The 22,867-nt window shown below is 46.5% G+C and overlaps 1 protein-coding gene across 2 annotated transcripts; it reads right to left on the reverse strand.

Moving 5' to 3' along the window:
• Nucleotides 1-1,023: 1,023 nt before the first annotated feature.
• efna1a (ephrin-A1a) lies at nt 1,024-13,953 on the reverse strand. Of its 2 annotated transcripts, none has more exons than XM_079288144.1 (5): nt 13,659-13,953; nt 3,585-3,880; nt 3,043-3,108; nt 2,824-2,919; nt 1,024-2,702 (listed from the first exon to the last, which is right to left on the reverse strand). In XM_079288144.1, exons 1-5 carry the CDS (start codon nt 13,754-13,756, stop codon nt 2,578-2,580), a joined length of 681 nt encoding a protein of 226 aa, XP_079144270.1. In that variant the 5' UTR covers nt 13,757-13,953; the 3' UTR covers nt 1,024-2,577. The 2 variants fall into 2 exon arrangements, with proteins under 2 accessions (XP_079144270.1, XP_079144269.1); XM_079288143.1 differs by having other exon boundaries at nt 1,024-2,705.
• Between the last annotated feature and the right edge of the window lie 8,914 nt (nt 13,954-22,867).

Here is a 22,867-nt window from a genome sequence, read left to right on the forward strand (position 1 = left end):
GGGGAGTTGTCAGGCAGAGGCACCAGTTTTTCTGGTGCAACAGCTGTTTTCACTGTCACGGCCGTAAAGCTCCCCTGGGAAAGAGGAGAGACGGGAACAATCGCTTGTCATGCAACTTGCACACGAGCAAAGTATCACGGCTGGAGAAAAGAGGAGCTGTGGGTGCATGTTGGGACGGGGGTGTTGTAGCTCAGGGTGGAGGCTCGACAGAAGGTTGAGATAAAGACAGAGGGATCACACCCGTGTGCTTAGTCTTCATGGCGAAAGGCAACCTTAACGGTAATGATAGTCTTGTCGTTTTGCCTTTATCTCTCCATTGTAGCTGGTCTCCAGCCACCTTGGCCTTGATTATATTCAACTCCTGTCACATTGGCGTGTGTGCAATTCATTATCTGAGCTATTGGCTCCTGTGGATATCTTTTGAGTGTAATCATGAGTAGAAGTGGGCTGGGTTTCCTGAAAGCTTTTCAGCATCAAAATTCCTTACTTCAAGAGGAAAGTGTGATCTTTAATTTAGGCCGATGCTGGGGAAACTGGATCATTTTTTTTTTAAGGGTAGATCATTAAATCATGTGCGTTCAAGACTCCTGGTCCTTTTACCCGTTACGGCTGTACTTTGGTGCAGCATCAAGTCAAAGCCACCGTGTCAACATATTTACAATGGCAGCTTTAACATGATGTTTAGCGTTAAATGTTTACCATGTTACACATCTTAGCTTAGCATGTTAGCATGCTAACATTTGCTAGTTTGTAGTAGACAAATTTACATTTTGACCTGATGATGGAGCTAGATGTTAAATCAAGGCATAATCAGAGTTCAATCAATTCATCCTGAGGTGGATATGAATGTCTGAAACAAACGTAAGCAGTCCATCAAGTATTATATTTCCCTTAAAAAGCATTAAAAAAAAAAGGCTAAAAACAGACCAACATCACCAAATAAATAGTGCACAAGTTGGCGAGATGGCTGCCTGGACAGGCAAGCGAGGCTAAAAAATAAACGCAAGAAAGCTGTTCGGGTTTCCCAAAAATATCTTTTTTTATTTCACATAAAATTTTCACATTTAGCATAGTTATCAAACATTTTTTATATAATCTATATATATATAAATATATACACAGTTTTCTTACTTACACATGTACAAAATTAGGTAACAAGAATTCTGATAAAAAAAAAATTTAAAAAAAAAGACTGACTTCAATGGTAGTCATACACCGTTGTGCTTGGTTGGTCAAGCCAGCCTGTCAGGTGAAGACGTGCTCGGGCAACTTGGTTTGATGCCGTGTCTCGTCTCGCGTGAACTGGTGACAAGAACGTTTTCAAATCATCCAAAACTGTGGGGATTATTAGGTCGAAATAACTGAACGTTGTGTTGAAAACATGAGGAAAGCACCATGATACACAGGGTCGGGGTCCCGTAGTAATCAAAAGATACCAGCACTCCATGTCAGACAGCTTAACCAACACAGCGGCAAGATCCAACACACAGAGAAGTCCAGCCTCTCCGCAACACACAACATCTCAGTGTTCGCTTTTGGCAGAAAAACATTTTGTCTCGTCACTCTTTCAATCAATCGCTCCCTTTTTTTTTTTCTTACTACTCACTTCAAACACACGTTTGCCCTTTCACACACACAAGTACTAACTCTACCAGGAGATGGAGAGAGAAAGAGAGAGAGAAGCTCTCCCACAGCAAACAGTAAACATTGGTCTTCGTGAGCACATGTATGTACAGTAAAACTTCTCAGCTGCAAATGGTATAAATTATTTTCACAGAATGTACACGCAACACAGTTCGATGTGTGTTTTCATGTCTCATGTCATCCGATGTGTGTGTGTGTGTAACACTGTAATGGGGTGTATGCTGTCGTGTCTGTACTGTGCAGCAGTAGTGCTACAGTATATAAGCACATGGTCGAGTTCGCAGAGGCTTGGTAGTCATGAGAACGGTCCCCCCCAAGTCTGTCAATGCTACATTTAGAGAAAGTAATCACTTGGGACACCAGATACCACTCGATACCATTACGATAACAATACAACAACACACAGTACTCAAGGGTGGAATAGTGTACAAGTTGGATAGATGACTGATCTTTGGCTCAGAAAGGAGAGAGATTACTTTTCCACAGAATGTGGATTCATCCCATCGAAATTTATAGAATTCAAACAGAGTCGGTGTCTTTGCTCCCGATTGTTCTTCGGCCACTTTAGGTCCCTCTTTATCATCTTCATATTTTGTTCTCGGGTTATCCTCCAAACAAGTTCATGTTTTTTTTGGAGAGAGCCCTAAAGAAATACAAATCAAGGAGAGCTTGGCCTTTCCAAGAAGAAAAAAAAAAACCCATTTGAAAAATAAGACTAAGCACACGTACTTCGTCTCAAATGCACAGGAGTTACTCGGCACGTTCAGGGCGAGCGAGCTCATCTGTACTTTACAAGCTTCAAAAGTCTCTCCCGGTGGCCAGCACTGGGCATGGAAACCTGTCTTTTTGAGTCAGTGGTCTCATCCCCACGGACTGTCTTCATTGTAGTCCCTGAAAAGAAAGTCTGCTGACAAGCAGTCCTGTCGTGTGCTCTTAGTGCAACAATAGCAGTAATGACGATGGGACCAGCGCTGCGAGAACTGAGAGGGATGCAGCCGCCGCCACAGAGTTTGACCGTACACTCTTCTGGATGTCTGGCAGGATCACCACTGGGTCATCTGCTTGAAGATGGGAGGTAAAGAAGTCACATTAGCACCACATATTTACACCCGGACGTAATCCTGAATCCTGTTTTAAGATCAGGGGTAATTAGAAAGGACGCAGGGATGGTAAACATACCTGCAGGCAGTCTATTGGACGGGTTGTGAACCCCACCCCCGGCTCCGGCTCCGGCCCCAGCTGTGCCTCCTTTAGCCACTCTGGCCTCTTGAGATCCTAAAAGAAAAACAAAAAAAGACCATCAATTACTCTGCTTGGGTCTCACAAAAGCCTAACACGACCATCAGAACTGTGCTGCTCTCCTTACAGCCGGGGGGGGGGGGGGGGGGTTAAACTCACCGTCGGCAGCTACGACGTCCACCCTGAGCCGGAGGCACTCCTGTCCATGGTGGTGCAAAGGTTTGGCTGCCGGGAAGAAACAACACAGCCGTTAAAATCCTAACTAATGCACTTAGCCTCCACTGGCCCCTTAATTCACCTTCATGCATGCGCCAACACGCACAAACACTTGGCAACAGACAGACGAGGGGACAAAGCTTAGGAGGCCATCTGTGACCGGGCGAAGTGCGTCTTGTCCTGCAGTTTATCTAATTACAGCCGTGGTCAGGGCGACAACGCTGCTGGCTCTTTGTGGTTACATCCTAGCAGGGGAAGTGTTGTATAAACTTGGCAAACTGAGCCAACACCCCAGTTAATGTCCACGTTGAGCTTAAATGAGCGGGCCACCGAGCTCGGTTAGTAAGAAAACTAAACTGCAGAAGTTTGCCCTCACTTCCTCCAGTCGGACAGTCTGACACCAGACTTCAAAGTTCTCCACGTTGTTGGAAAATGTTGGAGTGATTGAAATACAAAAGAAAACACTCAAAGAAATTGACACTCACAGATATAATAGTAGCTTTCTCCCTGCCGAAACTCCTTTCCCAGAGTGAACGGAGTAAACCGCTGGAACTTCTCCGAGAACTTCTCGGGGGCGTGAGGAGCAAACGGATGGCCACACTCCCAGCGCATCTGGTCGTACGACTGGGGCTTGCAGGAGTCGTAGTCCTCGCGCTCCACCATGTAGAGCACGTACCGCTCGGCATCCAGCAGTGGCACCTCACCCTGAGGGTAATGGGGGCAGACGATGTCCAGGTAGTCGTTGAGCTTCACCTCCACGGTGTAGTCGTCCCATAGAAACCTGCAGGGAGGAGGAAGAGGACGGTTATTCAAGTGGCAGGAGACTGATAACCGTGCTTATAGCGTCGGAGCGGTAATAAATATAAGCCTCAAAACCTCTGATGATATATTGATCGGCTACACGCCACAGTACAACAGGGAAATCAGAGAAAAGTCGGAGAGGCCTGGCAATGAGACGTATAGAGCAGGAGAGAGAGTTTGTGAGTGACGAAATATGTGTGTGTTGGAGTGGAATGAAGAGGGGAAACGCGATAAGGGGGAAGAATGATCTGGAGAGAACATGTGCATAAATATGGAGGACCGCGAGGCCAGCGTATCTGCCGCTGCTCTGAGTGCACATTGATCCCACGATTCTCGGGAGTCGAGTGATGTTTACAGAGAAACATTAGCAGTCAGTTAGCCCGTCAAGACAGGAGATGAGTATCGACATCTGCAGGGCTACACACAAAACACCCACGCACACAGAGGCAGAATGCATTATGACGAGTTCACACACACGAGGAGACTAGCGATATGGATTCAAATGAAGGTCACATGTGTTTTTAAGCCATTCATTAGGGCGAGAGAGACGGGCGGACATGTAGAAAATGATGAGTCTGGTGACGGCCTGTAACCGTCTCCCACCGCACTCCCTCTCATTACAAACACAGAGACACAGTCAGACTGTCTGCCTCCCCTCCATCCCTCCCGCCATGCCACCCTTTTTATGAGCGTCTTCAACGTAAACTGAACTCCCTCCCTTCCCCTTGGACGTAGGTCAAAGGAGCAATCGCAGACAACTTCTTAGCATTTCAACCTGCTTCCAATGGCTCCATGAACACGATTTAACTATTACAGAAACACTTAAAAACAACAATTTAGCAGCCGTTTGAATTGGCCTTATCTCAACTGTCCATGATTACTTCCCCCTCATGGACTGTCTTTTTATCAGAGATATTATGAGTTTCTCCAGGGAATCGACATTAAAGGTTTTCCAGCTCTGTCCCCTACCCCCTGACTGAGTGGCTGCTCAGAGGGGGGGGGGGGGGGGGGGGGCTCACAGCTAATGCTCTCGTCTCAGCCAAAGCCATCTATCACCGGCCTGGAGCGGTAGCTGGCCGCTAGCAACACGCACGCACACACACACACACACCCCCCAGCAATTCCCAGCTATCAACAACCTAAAGCAGTAGCTACCTACCATTTGCACCCCCCCCCCCCCCCACACACACACGGTACTGATCTCCAAAGCGATGCCTATCAGTTTACCGTCTCCTACTGTTCTACATCACCAGGGGTTCTCTGAGAATGGATGAAATTTGACAAGACTTCAATATTTTCACAACACACAAGGAGAATGTGTGTCTAATATAGGGTTTTGTTGCTTTTGCAATGAATACATAGGTGGTTCATGAGACTTTCACCAACCCCAAGACAGCAGCAGACAGCCAGTGTGAGTTTCTGACTGCTTTTTTAAAATCAGATCTGCAAATCTTAAACAGTTCCCAAAAGCCTACAGGGAGCCAATCGGACACCTTTAGCACAGTAAAAAGACCTCACCGCTGGAGGAGGTTTTCTCATAAAACACCGAAATGTAACAAGCAGCATTTGGGGATTTTGCGTTTGTGTGACAAGGTCCATATGTGTGACGAACGATCAAAGCGCACAGGCCCCCGCCGCTCGTTAGCTGCTGTTGTTGCTTTTGGCCAGTGGTCTCTCTGGTGCCGCCTGGTAAAAAAGGACAGACGCTGTGGCTCCAAACACCGGGTCCTGACTCCTGCTCCCCCTCTGCCTGCCTGCCTCCCCCCCGCCTCCCCCCCCCCACACCTCTCGCCGGCTGACTGCATTCCCTCAATGCTGATGACCAGATTAGCCGGCAACACCATTATAACAGCAACACAGGCACGTTGGAAAACAAGCACCGTTTTAGTATACTGATGAAACTTCCATCTAACTGTGCTGATAATAGTATGCCCCTGCCAACTTCTGGGGGGGGGGGGGCAATAATTATAATTTTGCCACGGTCCAGACAGCTTTGTGCGTATCTGAAGTTTGCTCGCCACGCTCTGTTTACCAGATTGGCGCTAAAGTGTTTTTTCCCCTTGCCACTTTCAATTCCTGTCGAATCGATAACACTATTGAACAAACACTGTTGTCTACTTTTGCCTGACTGAGTTATCATCCCGCTGCAAACACAGAAAACACACACAAACAAACTCCCTAAAGCCAATCCCCCCCCCCCTCCTCAAACCAGTTGTGGTATGCTCCCAATGTGTCCATCAAAAGGGGGTAGAAGGGGGGTGCAATTAAAACAAAAAAGGGGTATTAAAGTTGCCCCGGAGGGGGGTAATTATGTCCTCCCGCTCCCCACTTCCCAGCCCCTTCAGGCTGAGAGCATGAATAGGCGTGGGCTGGGGGAAATGTCTTTTGAAGTTTCCTTCAGTCAGAGTCAGTATCTATGCGAGTGCTACAGTTGCTTTATCAACGCCACCGTTCCATACAGTGAGTCTATTCACAACATGCCCGCACTGATGGAATACCTCACTTAGCAGAGAAAACCGTGGCTGAATACGCTCACCGGGGAGGCTGGCGAGCCCCTTTTACTAATGGCAAATAGTTTTAATTATCCTGCTGCCTTTTGTTCCCCTCCAACGCCTCTGCATCGAAACGTCCCACATCATCTGCTTAATTAACTGATCGGAGTAACACACTTCAAAGGGAGCTTAGGCCTCGGTGTGAAAAGGTTTAGCAAACAAAGTCAAATCACGCCACCTTCACTTTAGCAGACAAAGTCCCGCTCCGTCTCCCCCAGTGTGTGTCCCTTGTTATTCCCCTCCTCCAGACTGTTCCCCTCTCTCTGTCAATAGGCGGTCTTGATTTATTCCCATTGGTCTTCCGTAGATGTTTACTCTTTACGACGGTGCCGCTCGGAGCTTCAGCCGAAGCAACAGCATGGAAGCGTTGTATTCTGTACTTAAGGATGATTTGTGGAGCAACGGCAGACATGCAGCGGGGATGGTGTGCATGCGTGTCCGTCTCAGCCAGAGACTTGTGCGATTGTTTGTGTTGGACTGCATCAGCGTGTGTGTTGCGTCTGAAGAGCTCTGAGGAATCTGGGAGTGTGTTTTAGTCGGGATATGGTGGATGATAAATGCCAACAACGGACAGCGATGATGGCAGTGAGGGAATGTGGAAATGTGTGCGTGTATGTACAACCAGGCAGAAAATAGACTACAGGCCGTTCTTCCTCCTTTCCGAAGAAGGAATGTCTGATTTACTGGAGCCTCTTCAGCAGCAGAAGTCTAATCTCTCTTCTTTAATCTCTGGCCAGCGTTTTGCTTTCTTCTCCACCTCTACCCCCTCCATCACCCTCTCATCTCTGCACTCTAGCGCCCTGTGGAATGCTGGACCTCTGAGGCGAAGAGGCCGCAATGTGGATCAAAGGTCGGGCAATCTCCAAGTCAGCACCGGAGGGGCCTTGCGCAATTTTAAATTCTAGCAACGTCTGCTCAGACGGGAATCGCACACTTTAAAGATCGATGCAGGACTACTTTAAAAAAAAAAAAGGCCCATAAAGGCCACGTCTAAAACCAGCAGCTCTGGTCTACTTGACCTGTGCGGTCACCCAAACCACATAAACATGATTATTCTCCTCCCGGGTTTTTGTGCACGACAGTAAGGTGACTGGCCTGCGTCACAGATGAGCGAACCAGAATGTAGGGACCACCTAATCGGCTCATCCAAGCCTGGATTATATGGTGGAGCAGAGGCTGAGCTCTGGTCCATTCATCAGCACCAGACCCTGTTTAATACGGGGGGCTTAGAGTGGACAGCGAAGCCGGGCACAGAGTAAGGGGTGAGATAGGCAGGGTGGGGACACTGCTATTGTTCTCACACAGAGAGGGTGTTATTACTCGACACTGGAGTTCAGAAGAGACACAGTGACTCTCTCTCTGTGTGTGTGTGTGTGTGTGTGTGTGTCCCTGGTTGCAGAGGGGAAAGTGAGAGGTGTTAACAGAGTAATGAAAGACACGGGACACAAGGGAGCCATTTCCTTCAAGATATATCTGAAGCTATACGCGACTCCACGAGGGAGGTGGCACTTCAGAGAGAGGTGAAAGCCTTTCGGCGGTGCATCATGAGTTAAGTTAAGCGGGAGGGTTTAACGTTACTGCTCAAACTCTACGTTTCATCCGTCTATCTATTCATCCATCAATGTCAGCCGTCCCCTCCCACTCTCTGTCCGTCTTTCATCACTCACTAAGCAAACCAGATCCTCATGTCAACTCTGTCCCGTCCCTCCCCCCCTCCCAACCCCAGACTTGCTGAACCAATCACAAAGATGGTATTCCAAATATGCAACTTCCTGACCTGCCGTTTGCAGAGCACAATGCCGCGTGGGTACGCCGGGGTCGTCATAGGAACGAATATGGTCCAACTCATGTGGCTCCTCCTTTTTTTAAACATAATATTCCAGCCTTCATTCTTTGCACCGGTTGACTTTTTGTCATCCATCTCAATCAGCTTTCTCTCGTCAGTCATTCAACCTTTGTCCGTCCGGATCATTGGTCATTCCGCCGGCGTTCCCGGCTGAACTTGCCGAAGCGCCAAAGATTTAAGTCCAGCAGAGAAATAATTGGCTGATTCCGCTGCACTAAGAAGGCTTAGATGAATACATATGCTCTTTCCAACTGTCTCACGCTGTCCCCCCCGAACCATTTGTATCTTAGAAAAGGGCCAGAACACAAAAGGTCACCACTGACATGACATTTCTCAGGAGGCCAATATCTGTACAAGAAAATTGATTTTTCTGGATTGATTTCCACACGGCAAAACGTTCACACTCGTGTTCTTTTTTCTGAGCCGGTGGCTTAATGAATTCCACAGGGAAACGATGTGAGCTCAAGCCACAGTTATTTTTAATGCAGTAGTAGTAGTAGTGGTAGTAGTAGCTTACAGCTACCTAGTACTACCAATGGTAATAATACAACTGGCCTCTAGGGGGTGGCAGTATTTTCTGTGTGGACATGTTCACACACACTGAACCCAGACATCCAACAAACGGGAGAAAAAAAGGCCAGAGAAAACCAAACGTTTTACACAATGAGCCTTATTTACACAACCAATCAAACACAATGCTTCATTTTCAGAGCTAATATCTGACTCCTGCCAACTACTTCTTCATCCAAACACAATGTCGGTGCATTGAGTGTCACCAAGACTTGACAAACAAGTCTGGAGGAGGACACACACGCTCTTTATCTCTGCCTCACACACACACACACACGTTGAGAAAGAAAGTGCAGGCTCCACTCATAAATCTGCATATTAATGTTTTTTTTCATAAGAGGAGGAGCAGGGGAAGTCTGCTGCGAAGATAAGGAAGAGGCACAAGGATGGGCATGGGGCAGCGAAACACTGGCGGGGTTGACTGGGCTGACTTTGATCAGAGGAGAACCCAAAATAGAGATGCAGAGATTTGACAGCAGCGCCGGCGGGGAGGCGGATCCCAAATCATCCTCACGGCTCGACAGTTGCGCACATACCCTCACGGTAACAATTCATCACCGCTAATATACTTATTCTCTTTCTTCAAACATATTCATTCCACACAAAAAAGCCTGGGAAATTCAAGCAACTCCCAGAGTCCAGACCTTTAAAGTCGTGCGTGTGCTGGTGTGAGAACTGCATTGTTTAGTGTGCAGACAGGATACGCTGTTTTCCCGGGAAAAGACGTAGCCAGGAAGTGCAGCACTTCACAGGGAAACACACAGAGCATGCCTGCAGGAAGGTAAAACCTTTGGCCCAATTCTTTATCTGGTGCAGTCAATAAAACACGCCATTGACAATGGCAACAACACGGAGTATCGAAAAAGGATGAAAACAGCATTGTGTGTGTGTGTGTGGGGGGAACTCTTGTAAATGTGGTCAATGAGGTAAAGTCTTCTTACAGACTGTAAAGATAGGAAACGTCAACACACATCAATGAGCATTGCGAAAGCTGGATTAGGAAGTGAAGTGGGGGAAAGGGGATGTTTTTCAAGGAAACTAGCTTCGGTTCACAATACTTTGCAATCGCAGAAATCTATTGCGTCCACGTAGTCACACCCGCTCACTACCAAATCTTATCTTTCATCTCTTAAGCATGTTCGCGCTCACATGCACGGAAGTCAAACAGACACGTTAACCTAGGCCTTTGTTTTTGTTCTTCATTTAAAAGTCCTGCCCTTTCACGGTTTGAGTTCTCAGACTGGCGCTACCACTTCAGCAAGACGCAAGAGAAGCACACACAGACAGACAAGTGGGGGGAAAGAGTAAAAGAATAAACCTGTTTGCTGGGAAGACTAGGGTGGCTTTTCATAGGGAGGTAGAAGAAGGAAGCTTTAAGAAAGAGGGCTGGTGGTCGGGGGGGGGGGGGCGTGAAGGAAAGGGGGCAAAGTGCTTGTGTCGGATCGCCATGGATGCCAAGAACGATAAAAAAAAAAAGAAATTCCACACCTCTTAGCGTGCTTCCCTCCTTCTCTGAGAGACAGAGTTGGAGGTGAGGAAATAAAAGACTGAAATGGGACAGCTTGTAAAGTTGAGATAAAAGCCGGTTGACGGGCGAACGGGGCCGAAAAGACCGGGGGGGGGGGGGGGGGGGGTGAATGAGAGTTTCCCAGAGGCAGAGCCACGGCCGTGTGAAGAGGGGCCGGCCTGAGTGGCGGCCAGTATTCAGGGACCACCGCTGTGACAGAATGACTGACAGACTGATAGAGGCTGTGCCACTTCATCACATAGCGAACTCTGACCCCCGATCGGTCACACCAGTTACTATTCTCTTTCTGTGGCTCACCGTGAAGACCGTTCCCCAATTTGTATGGGAAGCATCACAAAACACCCTTATTGACTGGCTAAATGCCACACACACAAAAACATTCACATGGATGGAACACACCTTGAATAAGTCCCTCATTTAAGCCACCACAGCTCAACAAGCATATTCAATTAAAAGCAATTAAACCACTGTGCCAGCGAAATACATTTTGCAAGCGTATTTTGCTGTTTTCACGAAATAAATAAAAAAAAGCTTGTTAAAAAGGCAGAGCCACGCCAAGACTTCAGAGTCAGCACAGATTAGCAAAACAAATGTGTCATCATTATGATGAGGATGTCAAAATAAACATGTGCATGAGAGAGCCATGAAACGGTTAACAGACTCACAGGACTGGAGACCACAGAACCAAGTTGAAAAGGGAACCTGGCCAAGAAGAGGGGGAGGGAGGTGCTGGAGAGAGGGAGAGACAGGTACAAAGCAGAGGAGGAGGAGGAGTGTGTGTGTGTGTGTGTGTGTGTGTGTGTGTGTGGGGAGGGGGTGTACTCATGCTCTGTCAGCAGGGAAAAAGGGGGGGAAAGAGCAGATTATTGGAGTCCAGAGGGCTCCTGGGACGATGTTAACATCAATCACGACTGCGTGGCACACGTGTGTGAGTGGATGAGGTTAATGTGTATAAGAGTCACAGATCTGGTGATGTTGTGAGCGCTTACAAACACACACTCTTCTGCATGGACACTCCCTTTACAAGAGACACGTACACACACTGGCATGCAGGGGCCCGAACTGACTGGGCACTCTGGTGAGCCTCTTTCTGGGAATAAACCGTGCCGGTGATTAAGCTGTTGCTAATCACACACAAAAGATGACAAATATGCTAACAAGTGAAAAGGTCAGAGAGTGCTGAAAGACACGCAGTCAGGAATGGAGTTCACTCCTGCTGGAACAAAGTGCTCGTTAAAGTACAGGCAGGGATGACCTTGGAAGTCAGTCACACACATGCACACACACTAGTGCATGTATAGACCCGTGTGTGTGTGTGTGTGTGTTGCTAAATCCCTCAACAAACCCACGGAGAGAAAGGAAATGAGCCTGCACCTCATGCGCCACAGTAATCAATCTGAGATCAATTTGATTAACGACAGCTTTCTAACCAACAAGGTGGAACAATAAAAAGGGAAAAAGAAAGAGGGGAAACGCATCCCACGAGAGAAAAGATGGACGTCAACACGCTGCATCAAGCGACGGGTCAAAGGGGAGAGCAGATTGCTGGCAACGATGAAAAGCACCAAATGCAAGACGTCTCAGAGGCTCGGTGCTTTTTCCGCAAATACAGGATTACGAGTAGCCAAAGGGGGAGATTTAGCACAGTCATCCGTAGAATGAATAGCAAGTGCAAAAGGACGGATTGCTAGTATGTATACACAGGCATGCTCACAGTCGTGCCACAGCGGGGGGGGGAAAAACAACAAAACGCCTTTCCATCTGGGACTAGATTCTGATTTTCAGTGCATTTGACGCTGTAATTGTGACCTTTCCGACAACAGTGAACGCTGTAGTTTCAACCACAGGCGAGATCAGGAGGACAACAGCGGTTGCATGTAAGCTGGTGGGAGAATTATTGAATATCTGCTTGCAACCAAGACAAGACATGTGTTCCTGGAGAGCGAGCCCAAACACTGATTGATTTAGACGGTGTTGTCAGTTGGTGTGATCGAGTGTCCTGGTCGGGGATTGTAAGCCAGGAGTCCCTGTTGGTGCTTGCCCGTCCCAAGTGGGTGTGTTTGTATGTGGGTGCGTGTAGAAGTTAAGTTTGTGGCGCGTGAACTTCACTCTCCCCATACACCCGGCCACCATCGAACACTATTCTAATTGACCCCCCACTTCTTCTGAATGGCCCCTAACCCCGACAATTTGAGCTCCGATTTCTCCTCCCCTGAGCAATCCATCTCTCTCCCCCACAGTGTGACCTCAGGCCTCAAGTTACCTCCTCCGTCTCTGTCACACACCATTATTACTCGTCTTACCACCTGAAATATGAACACCCCCATGTCTCCCTGACAGCCGCGTAAACCCCATGTGATATCTCTTGATTTAGGAGACACCGCAGCCTCCCACTGCACACAGAAGGTTAGGACTGTCAGATGGGGGAGGATATGATATTTCAACACGTTGTGCTGTGAGTCAGACCAGGAAAAAAAATATATATAAGCCCTTGCAAGGGAAAAAAACCCTCCCCTATAGGACTTCAGCTCGTTGGATGAAGATACAACAGCATCAGACAGAAGAGGAATCCACTCACTTTTAATTGTTATCAAAATGATACAGTTGCTGCCGTCATACAATAAATAAACTCATAAACATGTGCGCATAAAGAGCCCAAATAAGGAAATGTATTTTAGTGTTCATAGTTTGCTAAAGTCCAGAAATAAAGAAGAAAAACAATCAATGCATTTCTCGGTGCATTAATTAAACACGCTCACCCATTTAAAATAAATGAGCCATGCTCACTCAGAGGTACCAGCTATTTACTCCGTCACTTCACAGACAAATAGATGGTGCAACTAATCCCGCAGCGTAGGTGCACAGATTGCGAAACGGATTAAATCTCAACAGGTTAGACAAAGTATTACAGGTAAACAGCACCGTAATAACAGCTTCGAGTCCAGAAAGGGAGGGAGGGAGGGAGAGACTCCCAACTGTCCTGCATTATCATGACAACAGCAGCCAGTTGTCCCCCATCACAGATTCATCACAAGTAGCTCGCTGAATATGCATGAGTTGCAACTATCCAAACGCATCTGAGCGTGGACCACAATGATGTAATCTGCACCGAAAATTAGGTTTAAAGTTATTTTATGTCCAAGATGCCAAACCAATCTTTGTTTTTTCGTGTTTGCGTTGGCAAATGGAAGAAGTGAGCGCAAAGGTGTGTTGAGGAGCGCTGCATGAGCATGAGGGAACCCAGAGGAGAAGAGATACTTACTTGGGGTTCGTGCTGTTCCAGTAGACGCTGTGCCGCTCCGCTGAAGCAAAGCAGGCGCAGACGCTCACGACGAAGCCCGCAATCCAGACCAAATCCATGGCGGAGAGGAGTGGAGGCGTGCAGAAGAGGAAACGCAACTCAGGTAGGTTGTGCAAAAAAAATTAAAAAAAACACAACAAAAAAAAGTTCGCCGAGAGGAGCTCGTCCGCGCACCTCGAGACTGCACGATTAAGAAAACACTTTACGCACGTAGTGAATCTAAAAGAAAACAAAACGCAAGTAGATACGTGCAGCAATAAAAAAAAACCCGTAGAGAGGTCAGGTTAACTCGACAGATCCGTAGTCAATGAAAGCCCGAGCGGCGTGGTGGCTGATTTTGTGAAATGCCCACAGCCGCGAGCCCCGCCTTTGTACCAGCGGGGACCAATCAGAGGGCTGTCCGAGAGACGCGAGCTCCGCAGCTTTCTCTGCTGTGTCGGCCTGCTGTATGTTTACGAGTTGAGCACAAGATATTACAACTCCATGTACAGTACATCCGAGTAGGTCCACAACACAACATTCACAAATATCGGAGTGGGATTTTTACGCTAGATGTTTGCAGTTTAATATCTGCAAGCAGTCGCATGTCTGCGTACAGAAACCTTATCATACTTCATGGTAGTTTTGAATGTAGCTAATAAAACGTTACTTTTTGCAGATTTTATAGTATACCTACAATTCTATAGTACCCTATGTTCAAAACATTTCCTTTAGGATAATTATACCTCTGGTATCAGTTCATGAGAACTAAAACTACAATATTTAAAGCAGGAAATCACTCATTTATTCATATGATGTATTTTTTAATGTTACTTGCATGCAATCAAATAAAACTATTTCATTGCACTTGCAACATATAAATGAACACCAACATTAAGCAGCTTTCACACGAACACACACACACACACACACACACACACACACACACACACACACACACACACACACACACACACACACACACACACACACACACACACACACACACACACACAGACGACACATTGTAAATGAAACTTGAACATTAAAAGCTGCCACACACTGTTTTCTTGTATCTGTGGCAAGGCTAATGCATTATGTTGCACCCAAGTTATTATGTCCAATGTCGAAAGCATTCAACCTGTTTTTCCTGAGCTCTTATCTATCACTGAAGTGCACCACCTTGCTTGAGTACTGGTTGAGCAACATCTGGTTTGTTTGAACAAGTTTTTTTCTTTTTTTAAATCTTACAGGGCTCTTTTTCCACTGTGTTTAAGGGTGTTCATTTGTAATGTCAACATGGAAGCGATTCCACCTTAACTTTGAAAGCGATAACTTTTTCAGCCGTTGAAATGACAGGCCACATGAAACGTAAAACCGAGAGAGTCAAATACAAAGACTCTACCTTCAGCTGGAAGCTCATAACCTCCATGCTGTCAGATACATTGCAAATCCCGATTCTCATTTTCAGTTCCATTGACATGGGTAATTTGCACCGCGAGCTGCTTGTTCAGTCTATCAGCCAAATTGCCAGAGGGGGTTTTCAAGCCTGCTTCTTCTGCTCGACATGGCACTTTATTAGCTGTACGTTTGCTTAGCAGAACAGCAGCGTTCAAATCTATCACAGCAAACAACAAACAAATGAAAAAAGGGGGACGCAACCATTGTGGATAATAAATTCAAATAGCTGAGAGTTTGGAGCATTGACTCAATTTCAGGACATAGATACGATTCATTGATGTGATCAGATAAACTCAGCAGGTATTTGGTCCATATTCAAGAAGAGAGTGAAGGAAGGCAGAGAGAGCAGTATCCTCTCCTGGTGTAAGCAAACACTGAAAGCGGGCGTTCTTACAGTACAAGAGGCTCTGTGCAGCCCTGGGATAGAGCCTTTAACAAGATGTTGTGTTTTTGTTAAAGTCATCTCAGATCAGGTTAGCCAGAGGAGACGGTGCATGAAATTGTAGACGGTGGCAGCTGTCACAGAGGGCCTGACAGTTTCGCAAGACGATTAAACTGTCAAGTATACTACCGATTGCAAATCAACAGTTTATCTGACAGTTTAATTGTCACAGCGCAATTACATACCATTCACCTGGTGCTCCAAGCAGATTAGCTAGACTAATATCTATTTCCATCGCCTGTTAACCCGACTCTGTGCTGTGTTAATAATCACCTCAAACAGACACCCACACTATTTTGTCAAGTGTTTTACATCAGGCCTTTACTTTTACTGTTTACTTCATGCAGACTCAAGTGGAGTCCTCTGTATCTTACAGCCAATATATTCTATGTTCAGTGGTTCTGAGTAGTCACAGTTCAAGAAATCTGCATTTAAAAATGCAGAGCAAACTGACAAACCATTTCAGATCTAATACAAACGCAGAAAGGCACATATATATGGTAATTTTGTGCTACTCAGTGTCAAGCAGGTCATCCAAAATAATGTGTTTTGTATTCATGACGAGCGCTCATCCCGGTGGATCAATTTTTTAGAGTCCAATTGTTTTTTGTGGCTCGGTGGGAAGATAAAAGGGTGAGCGGGACTGCCAACATAATTGTCATTTGCATTGCAATGGACAATTTGTTGCGGAAAAGCTTTCGCCGCGCCACAGACATTTATGTCCAAACTCTATCAGGAGCCAAATGAGTAGACCTTTCATTTCAAACTGAAATACTGAATGAGTAAATAGAAAGATGAAGTGGGACAAAACTGCAGCTCAAGCCCTGATATTTATATTTCCTTCGACAGAGAGACACACAAACACGCGTGCATGGATCTCTGCAGGCTTGCACGTCCACATAGACACAGACGCAGTCGCACGAACACACATAAACGCAACCCCATCCACCTCAGATCCTGACAGAATTTGCACTGAGCCTGTTCTGTGGCATGAAAATAAGATATAGGAAAATGATAGGGGAAACGCTCTCAAGTAGGGCATGGGAACTGACTGTCCATAATTTGTTTTTTTCCATCCATTTTAACCAGAGTAATTAGATGATGTCATAGAGTTGCACTTTCTGTGATCCTGAAAAGAGAAATCAAAACACGGAGGACCTTTACCTCGAAAAAGTAGAAAGAACATCTTCCTCTGTATGCGAACAACCTACCGGTACATGCATGTTTTTTTTAAATTGTCCCTCTGCCAGGCGTAAGCATGTAGGAAGATCATGCGTTTGTGTGTGTGTGTGTGTGTGTGTGTGTGATTGCCTCTGTCCACAGTTAATATTGCATACTACTGGTACCATCAGCCTAACATCTTTCTGTGCTCATTTATTATGACTGTATGTTTAAAGACCTCTTGTGGTTGCGGTGATTCACACTTTTTGAAAAAACGTACTTGACTGTTTTGTACTCTTAAAGAGCTGGTCGGGGCAGCATGTAACCAACAAACGCTTTAGTAGCAAAAGACACAATCGGCTGTATAAAAACAAGCCTTACCTCGTCTGTTGCAGTCGACATGTTGGCCATTGTCCTGGCTAAAAAAACTGACATCCGTAGAAACATTTAGTTTCATTTTGAACCGGAGTATCTGCAGGTTCATTTCATACTCGATATGTTATGATCCACGATACGAGATAAATAAATCCCAGTTTGTGTTGTCCTCGTCGCCATCTTGGCTGTAAGGGAGCCGGGAAGGGCAATTGAGTGACATTCAACTCTTCTTTTGTGTGGGAGGGGAGAGGGAGACACACCTGGCGGAGGTGAGGTCTCAGACCATATATAATGTGCAGAGAGTCGTCTTGAGTCAGCTTGTTGCCACTTTCCTCCTTCTGGCTCTTCCAGCATGGCCATTAAAGGAGAAGTGTGTGGCCCCTTCACTGTGAATACAAATGTTAGGTTTAATGACAGACTATCATCATGTTCCCATCCCCAAACAACACCCCGCCATCTATTTACATAAGAGAACTGTGTTGATGTGAACTGAGCAGCAGCCCAGCAGTGCTCGGTCCGGTGTGTGTCTCATCTCATCGGCCTCCATTGGTTTGTGTCCGCCATTGTTCGTCAATATAGCTCCTCTGCAGGAGGTGTTCTTGAACCTGTGAGCTCTTTCTTAGCAAACAATGGAAGAGAAGTGTTTCCTGTAATTAGCATTGCACAGGTCTACCTCCTCTTATGAAATACTGACGCTGTAAAGATAGCATCACCATCCTTCCCTAAATGGTTTGCCTGCGAACAACAAGTTTGTTCACGGTCTTGTTTTTGCTTTCTCTGGCACAATTGTTGATTTCCCTTCGGCTTTCCTGAGGCAATGGAAGCAAAGTTAATGATTAGGTGGAGCAATTTCAAAGGTAATCAGTGAGTAACCCTAGCGTTACAGCAAAGTGATGAAGTGGTAAATGCCAGTTGTTAATTAGCTGTAGTTAATTACCAGAGGTAAACAAAGAGGTGGTTGATTATCCGTAGCCGTATCCAATAATCGGCGTGTCGGCTGAGAGATTTGGAGTTCAGGTGAGACTATTAAGACGACATCGTAGCGAGTGGCCCTGCTGACGGCCAGGCAGTCGCTGTGCTTAGACGTTGAGGGAAGACACCCACACACACAGACACACACAAATATGCACGCCTGCAAACCCACCATGCAAGCCAAACTGAGAGACAAAGAGCAGCTGAGAAGGAGGCGGATGAGGAGGAGGAGAATCGAGGAGAAATGCAAACACAATGTTAGATAACGAGAGTGTAAGACCAAGAATGAAAGCAAAAGTGAGGAGGCGTGCGAGATGAGAGTGAAGAGCTTAAAAAAAGATGCTCTTAAGAAGGACAATATGCAAAGTAGAAAAGTGCAAAGGAGGGATACACCATAAAGCAACAATGAACATGTTTTCACCTGTTAATGATGCAGGAAAACCTTTGGGCCTGTTATTAGCAAACGTGGTACCTTTACCGACCTGCAATTATGTCTCCCTCCCTCGGGCAAATTGAATTTTTAGAGGTGCGATGCATCATTTCCCTTACACTGTCAAAATCTAGTAAGTGGTGTGTGAGATATTGCAGGCGACTCAGAGACAAACAAATGAACAATGCCGGGCCTTCTCTTGGGAAACGCGGAGTCATTTGGACAGCAGCAACAAATGGAGGGACTACGCCTCATCCATCCAGTGCAGCTTCAAGCAGCGCAAAAAGAACCACCAACATTTCTCCATGTGAGACGGAAATCTGCAGGAAGTCTAATAACGCGGAGGAGATGAGAAGGAGGAAGGTTTGAAATAAAGGTGAAAAGGGACTTAATGTGTAAACATAAATATATTTGAGGTGAAAGAGAGTGCAGAGGAGAAGAGGAAGCAGGGACGGATGCCAAATGAATGAGAGGGGGCTGGCGAGAGAGTGATAAAGATAGGAATAGACAGGAAACAAACAAGAAGGATAGAGAGAGAGACTCAGATGAGGACTAACAGAAATATATGGATGCAGGACACGAGAGTGATGCTGGAACAAGATATTAGAGAGGACTATGTAGTGGCAGCAGCAAGGAGCATGACGTAGCTAAGCAGAAATAGATTATCACTGTATTTACCGGAGGAAATTTGGAGCAGAGGAGAGACAGTCTAAGAAAAATAGCTGATGAGAAAGAAAGATGCATAAAAGGTACAGTTTTTCAAGGAGGCGTTGAGAAAGACAGCGATATAGTGAAATAAACATTTGGAGTGTGGAGAGACATTTAGAGAGAACAAAGATGGAGAGCAGTGTGAGTTACGGTAGAGAGGCTTTGAGAGATGCACACAAGAGTTTTCATCTACAAAACAAAAGCCAGCAAATAAAATGTAGGCAGAGAGAAATTTGGAGCTAAGTGGTGTGAGAAAGTTTGGGGGTCTTGCATCGAAGTGGGCAGGTGGAAGAGAGTGAGAAAAACAGAAATTGAATAGTGGAAAAAGTACTTTTTTTTTAGAAAAATACAGACAGACACAGGGAGAGAGAAAAAAAGAGGCTGCGATTGACACTGAAATGTAAATAGGGGAGAGGAGGGTAGGCTGGATGAAAAAGGACGCACACTGGTGGATTCCTCAAAAGCCCCTTCATTATGTATGAGGGCAGCTCCATAGACTGCGGCAGCCACAAACAAGCGACATAACAGAAAGGAGAGGGGAGCGACAGAGCAGGTTGTGTTGAAAAGAAAGAGCTCCTCTCCTGTCAGCAGACTTTACAGTGTGTCCAGGCAGTGCAGAGAAAGGGGGACCACCCAGAGGCTCTGTTTACCATCCCCTGCTTTCCCTCCACGCAACAACACAACAGCCTGGCATGGCACAGGCGGCTCGGCGTGTATATCCAGCCCGCCGAATTACAAGGACTGACCAAAGCAGTATTACATCATCACAATACATACAACCCAGCACCACGACTTATACAATGGAGTTTTAAGCAGAAAAGCTCGAACAATCTCACAGGGGCCAGCTGAGCACCTTTCTCCAGAGGAAATAGGAGGAAGGGAAGCTGAATGTGTAATGACGTTTGCAGGGCCATGCTTTTTGTTGCTGTTGTTGGAAGAAGCTGGAGGCTAGATGCACCTGATCCCGCAGAAGAGTCCAGATTTGAGGAAAGAACAGCATCTCACGCTGCCAATCCCGAGCATGCCGAAGCCGTCCACGTCCGCTCATTACCCTTTGAAAGAGGTCCAAATGACAGTGACATGCTCTGCGGTCCCCCCAAAGAGCAGCGGTCTGTCCAGAGAGCCCAGACCTGCTCGGCTCTGATAGGCCCTGGGGAGCCTTAGGGAGACAGGAGACATGGGCAGTTGGCAGGACCAGAATAGCGCCATCCTGACGGTCACACTGACAGCAAGTGACACTGTTGCTAACAAGAGGTTATAGTTAACGTGCACGTTCGCTCAACGGCTTCGCAGTGGCATTGCTGCTGACTGCTGCTGACAGATGGGAAGTAGTATTCGTGGAACTTTCAGAGGTTGCCTTTCGCGACTCGCTTTGCAGAGAAAGAAAAAAACCGTGTGCGTTATATATTCAAAGCTGGTTTGGGGCTTTGCAGCTGAACCATAGCAAGAGATGGTGTGAAAAAGATGCAGTGAAGAGGTCTGGGTGTATACACACTGAGACACAGTGTGGTAAATAGATGGCTCGGGGCTTTTCAGCAGAAACAAGTGTGAAGAAGGAAAAAACGCTGCCGCTCCGATGTCTGGAGGAGCACGGCGATAGCGGTAAATCCTACTGACACGAATGCAGTGCCTGTGTGCATGCTGAAGATGTGTTTACATAAGTCTGTTTATGAATGAGCCAAGAGTAGGCACATGTGGTCTCGGGCTCCAAAGGGAGGAATTGTCTCCGTTGCCATGTGTGCCATGCTAAAATAAAAAAATCTGCTTAATAGCAATTACTCTACCCTCCATTCAAGCTGGCACATGCTACCACTCTGCCTTATTACTCGAGGAAACAAGTGACTTTTACAGCCTCTGACCTCCCTTCCTTTTTTCCATATGAACAGCCGCCCCTCTGCCACGGCACACTCCGCCAGCCAAACCTCTCTCTTTCTTAAGAAAATACGGAATGAGAGGAAATGAATTTTATTACCCCATTTCCCTCCCTCTGCTTATTGACAAAGGCACCGCACTCACCCTCAGCGACTTCTGCTCTCCCATTACTTAGAGAGGAAGGGTAAATGAATTTTACAGCCTTTGGTCCTATCTGTCTCCTCACTCTGTCGCACCCCCCCCCCTCGCCTCCCATCCGAAGTTGCACACTCCGCCACTCTCCCTCTTTCTCATTACTTAACACAAAGATTGGAAATGAATTTTACTGCCCATGCCCTTTCTTCTCTCCTCAGCACCGTCCTATAGTCGCTCATCCACGTTGCTCTTATTGTCTCTCTCCTTTGCAGCCTTAAAGAAGGAGAAAATCTATTTTACAGCCCCCTCTCCCCCATAAAGTGGCACACTTTCTTGTTTCTTCCCTTTCTACTTGCTGAAAAAAAGAAGGGTCCAAAATCAATTTTTTTTTTGGCCTCTGCTTCCGTTTTATAGCCCCGGGCCTTCTCCAGAGGAGCGGCACACTTCATCCTTCTTCATCCTCTCTGAAAGCCTCACAATGCATTAGCATACAGGTGGCGTCTTTTGTCTCCTTCTGAGGCACACTTCTGCTCTGTATATTGCCCATGTGTCCACCTTCAGTGGAGGTATTGTGAGAGAGCAGAGGGTATTAAAGGGTCACTTAGGATAGCCGGCCCTTCTGCTGCCACACCTCCTCCGACACCTCCCATAGATAAGGTGCAGTCATTAGTGTGGAGCTGAGCTGCCCTTTCCCTGCAGCCCCACTTCTGCGTGAACTCAGCAGCGCAGGGTGACTGAGTTTATCTGGATTCTTGATCTTGTTCATACAACGTTAAACGTCTCAGTTTAAAATGTGAGCACTCACGTTTGACCTTCCGCAGAATTTATTTTTACAAAAAAAACACATTATTTTGATTATGGGTATTATTTGCATTTGCTACACTCACAGAGAGCGTTCTCCACCAGGCAGGTCACAGAGAGCACTGGCTTCAAAACACATCTTTTGATTCCTCTCCTCCCCCAAAACGTGCAATGTTACCGCAAGCCTTTTTTTTTTTTACATGACTACACACATATCTGCTGCCCAGATGCTACCCAGCCCCCCCCCCCCATCCTCCCTGCCTCCACCACACCTCCCTCCTCCAGCTGCCTTGCTCCACTTGTGGCTGCTGCTCCAGCACCCTTTTCATTAACAGCTTCTTAATGCTCCCAGATGGGACGACTGTAATTTACAGTGGCCTCAGTGTCTTCGCGTTTGTGTGTATGTGGGAGTGTGTGTATGAGTAGGTGTGGTCGTCCATAAAAGCTATGCATAGCAGGCAGATTTGTTTATACGTGCAACTGTTTGGAACCGATGGAGATAAAAAAAAAAGAAAAAGTGTTATCATAATTAAACTGCATCAACGATTGTTTGGAACCATTCTGCATGCAACATTTGCACACGCTCAAGAGTAAACTGTGAGCATATGCAAATACCTTTGTGCTGATTTCCCTCTTCGTCCTTTGTGTAACTCCAGCAGAAGCACGTATTGCTGGAGGGCAGAGTGAGGACAACGATTAAAGCACATAGTTCAGGTTTTTACTTTGCTCGATCATCAAGGGGTTTGTCTCCAGAACTGACCTCAGCTGGAGCAACACACTTTTTCCATCCCGGTTCCCCTCGGCTGAGCACCACTTTGCGCTTGGCGCTGCTGA

Source organism: Melanostigma gelatinosum (genome assembly GCF_949748355.1).
Source record: "Melanostigma gelatinosum genome assembly, chromosome: 17".
In the NCBI taxonomy this organism is placed as follows: Eukaryota; Metazoa; Chordata; class Actinopteri; order Perciformes; family Zoarcidae; genus Melanostigma; species Melanostigma gelatinosum.

What these genes read in the sequence shown, in the direction of transcription:
- efna1a (XM_079288143.1), bottom strand. Translation starts at nt 13,756, where the DNA reads ATGGATTTGGTCTGGATTGCGGGCTTCGTCGTGAGCGTCTGCGCCTGC. An exon ending in TGGAACAGCACGAACCCCAA is followed by an intron (nt 3,881 to 13,658) that starts GTAAGTATCTCT and finishes TCCTCCCTGCAG; the next exon opens with GTTTCTATGGGACGACTACA. An exon ending in GTCCAATAGACTGCCTGCAG is followed by an intron (nt 2,706 to 2,823) that starts GTATGTTTACCA and finishes CCCATCTTCAAG; the next exon opens with CAGATGACCCAGTGGTGATC.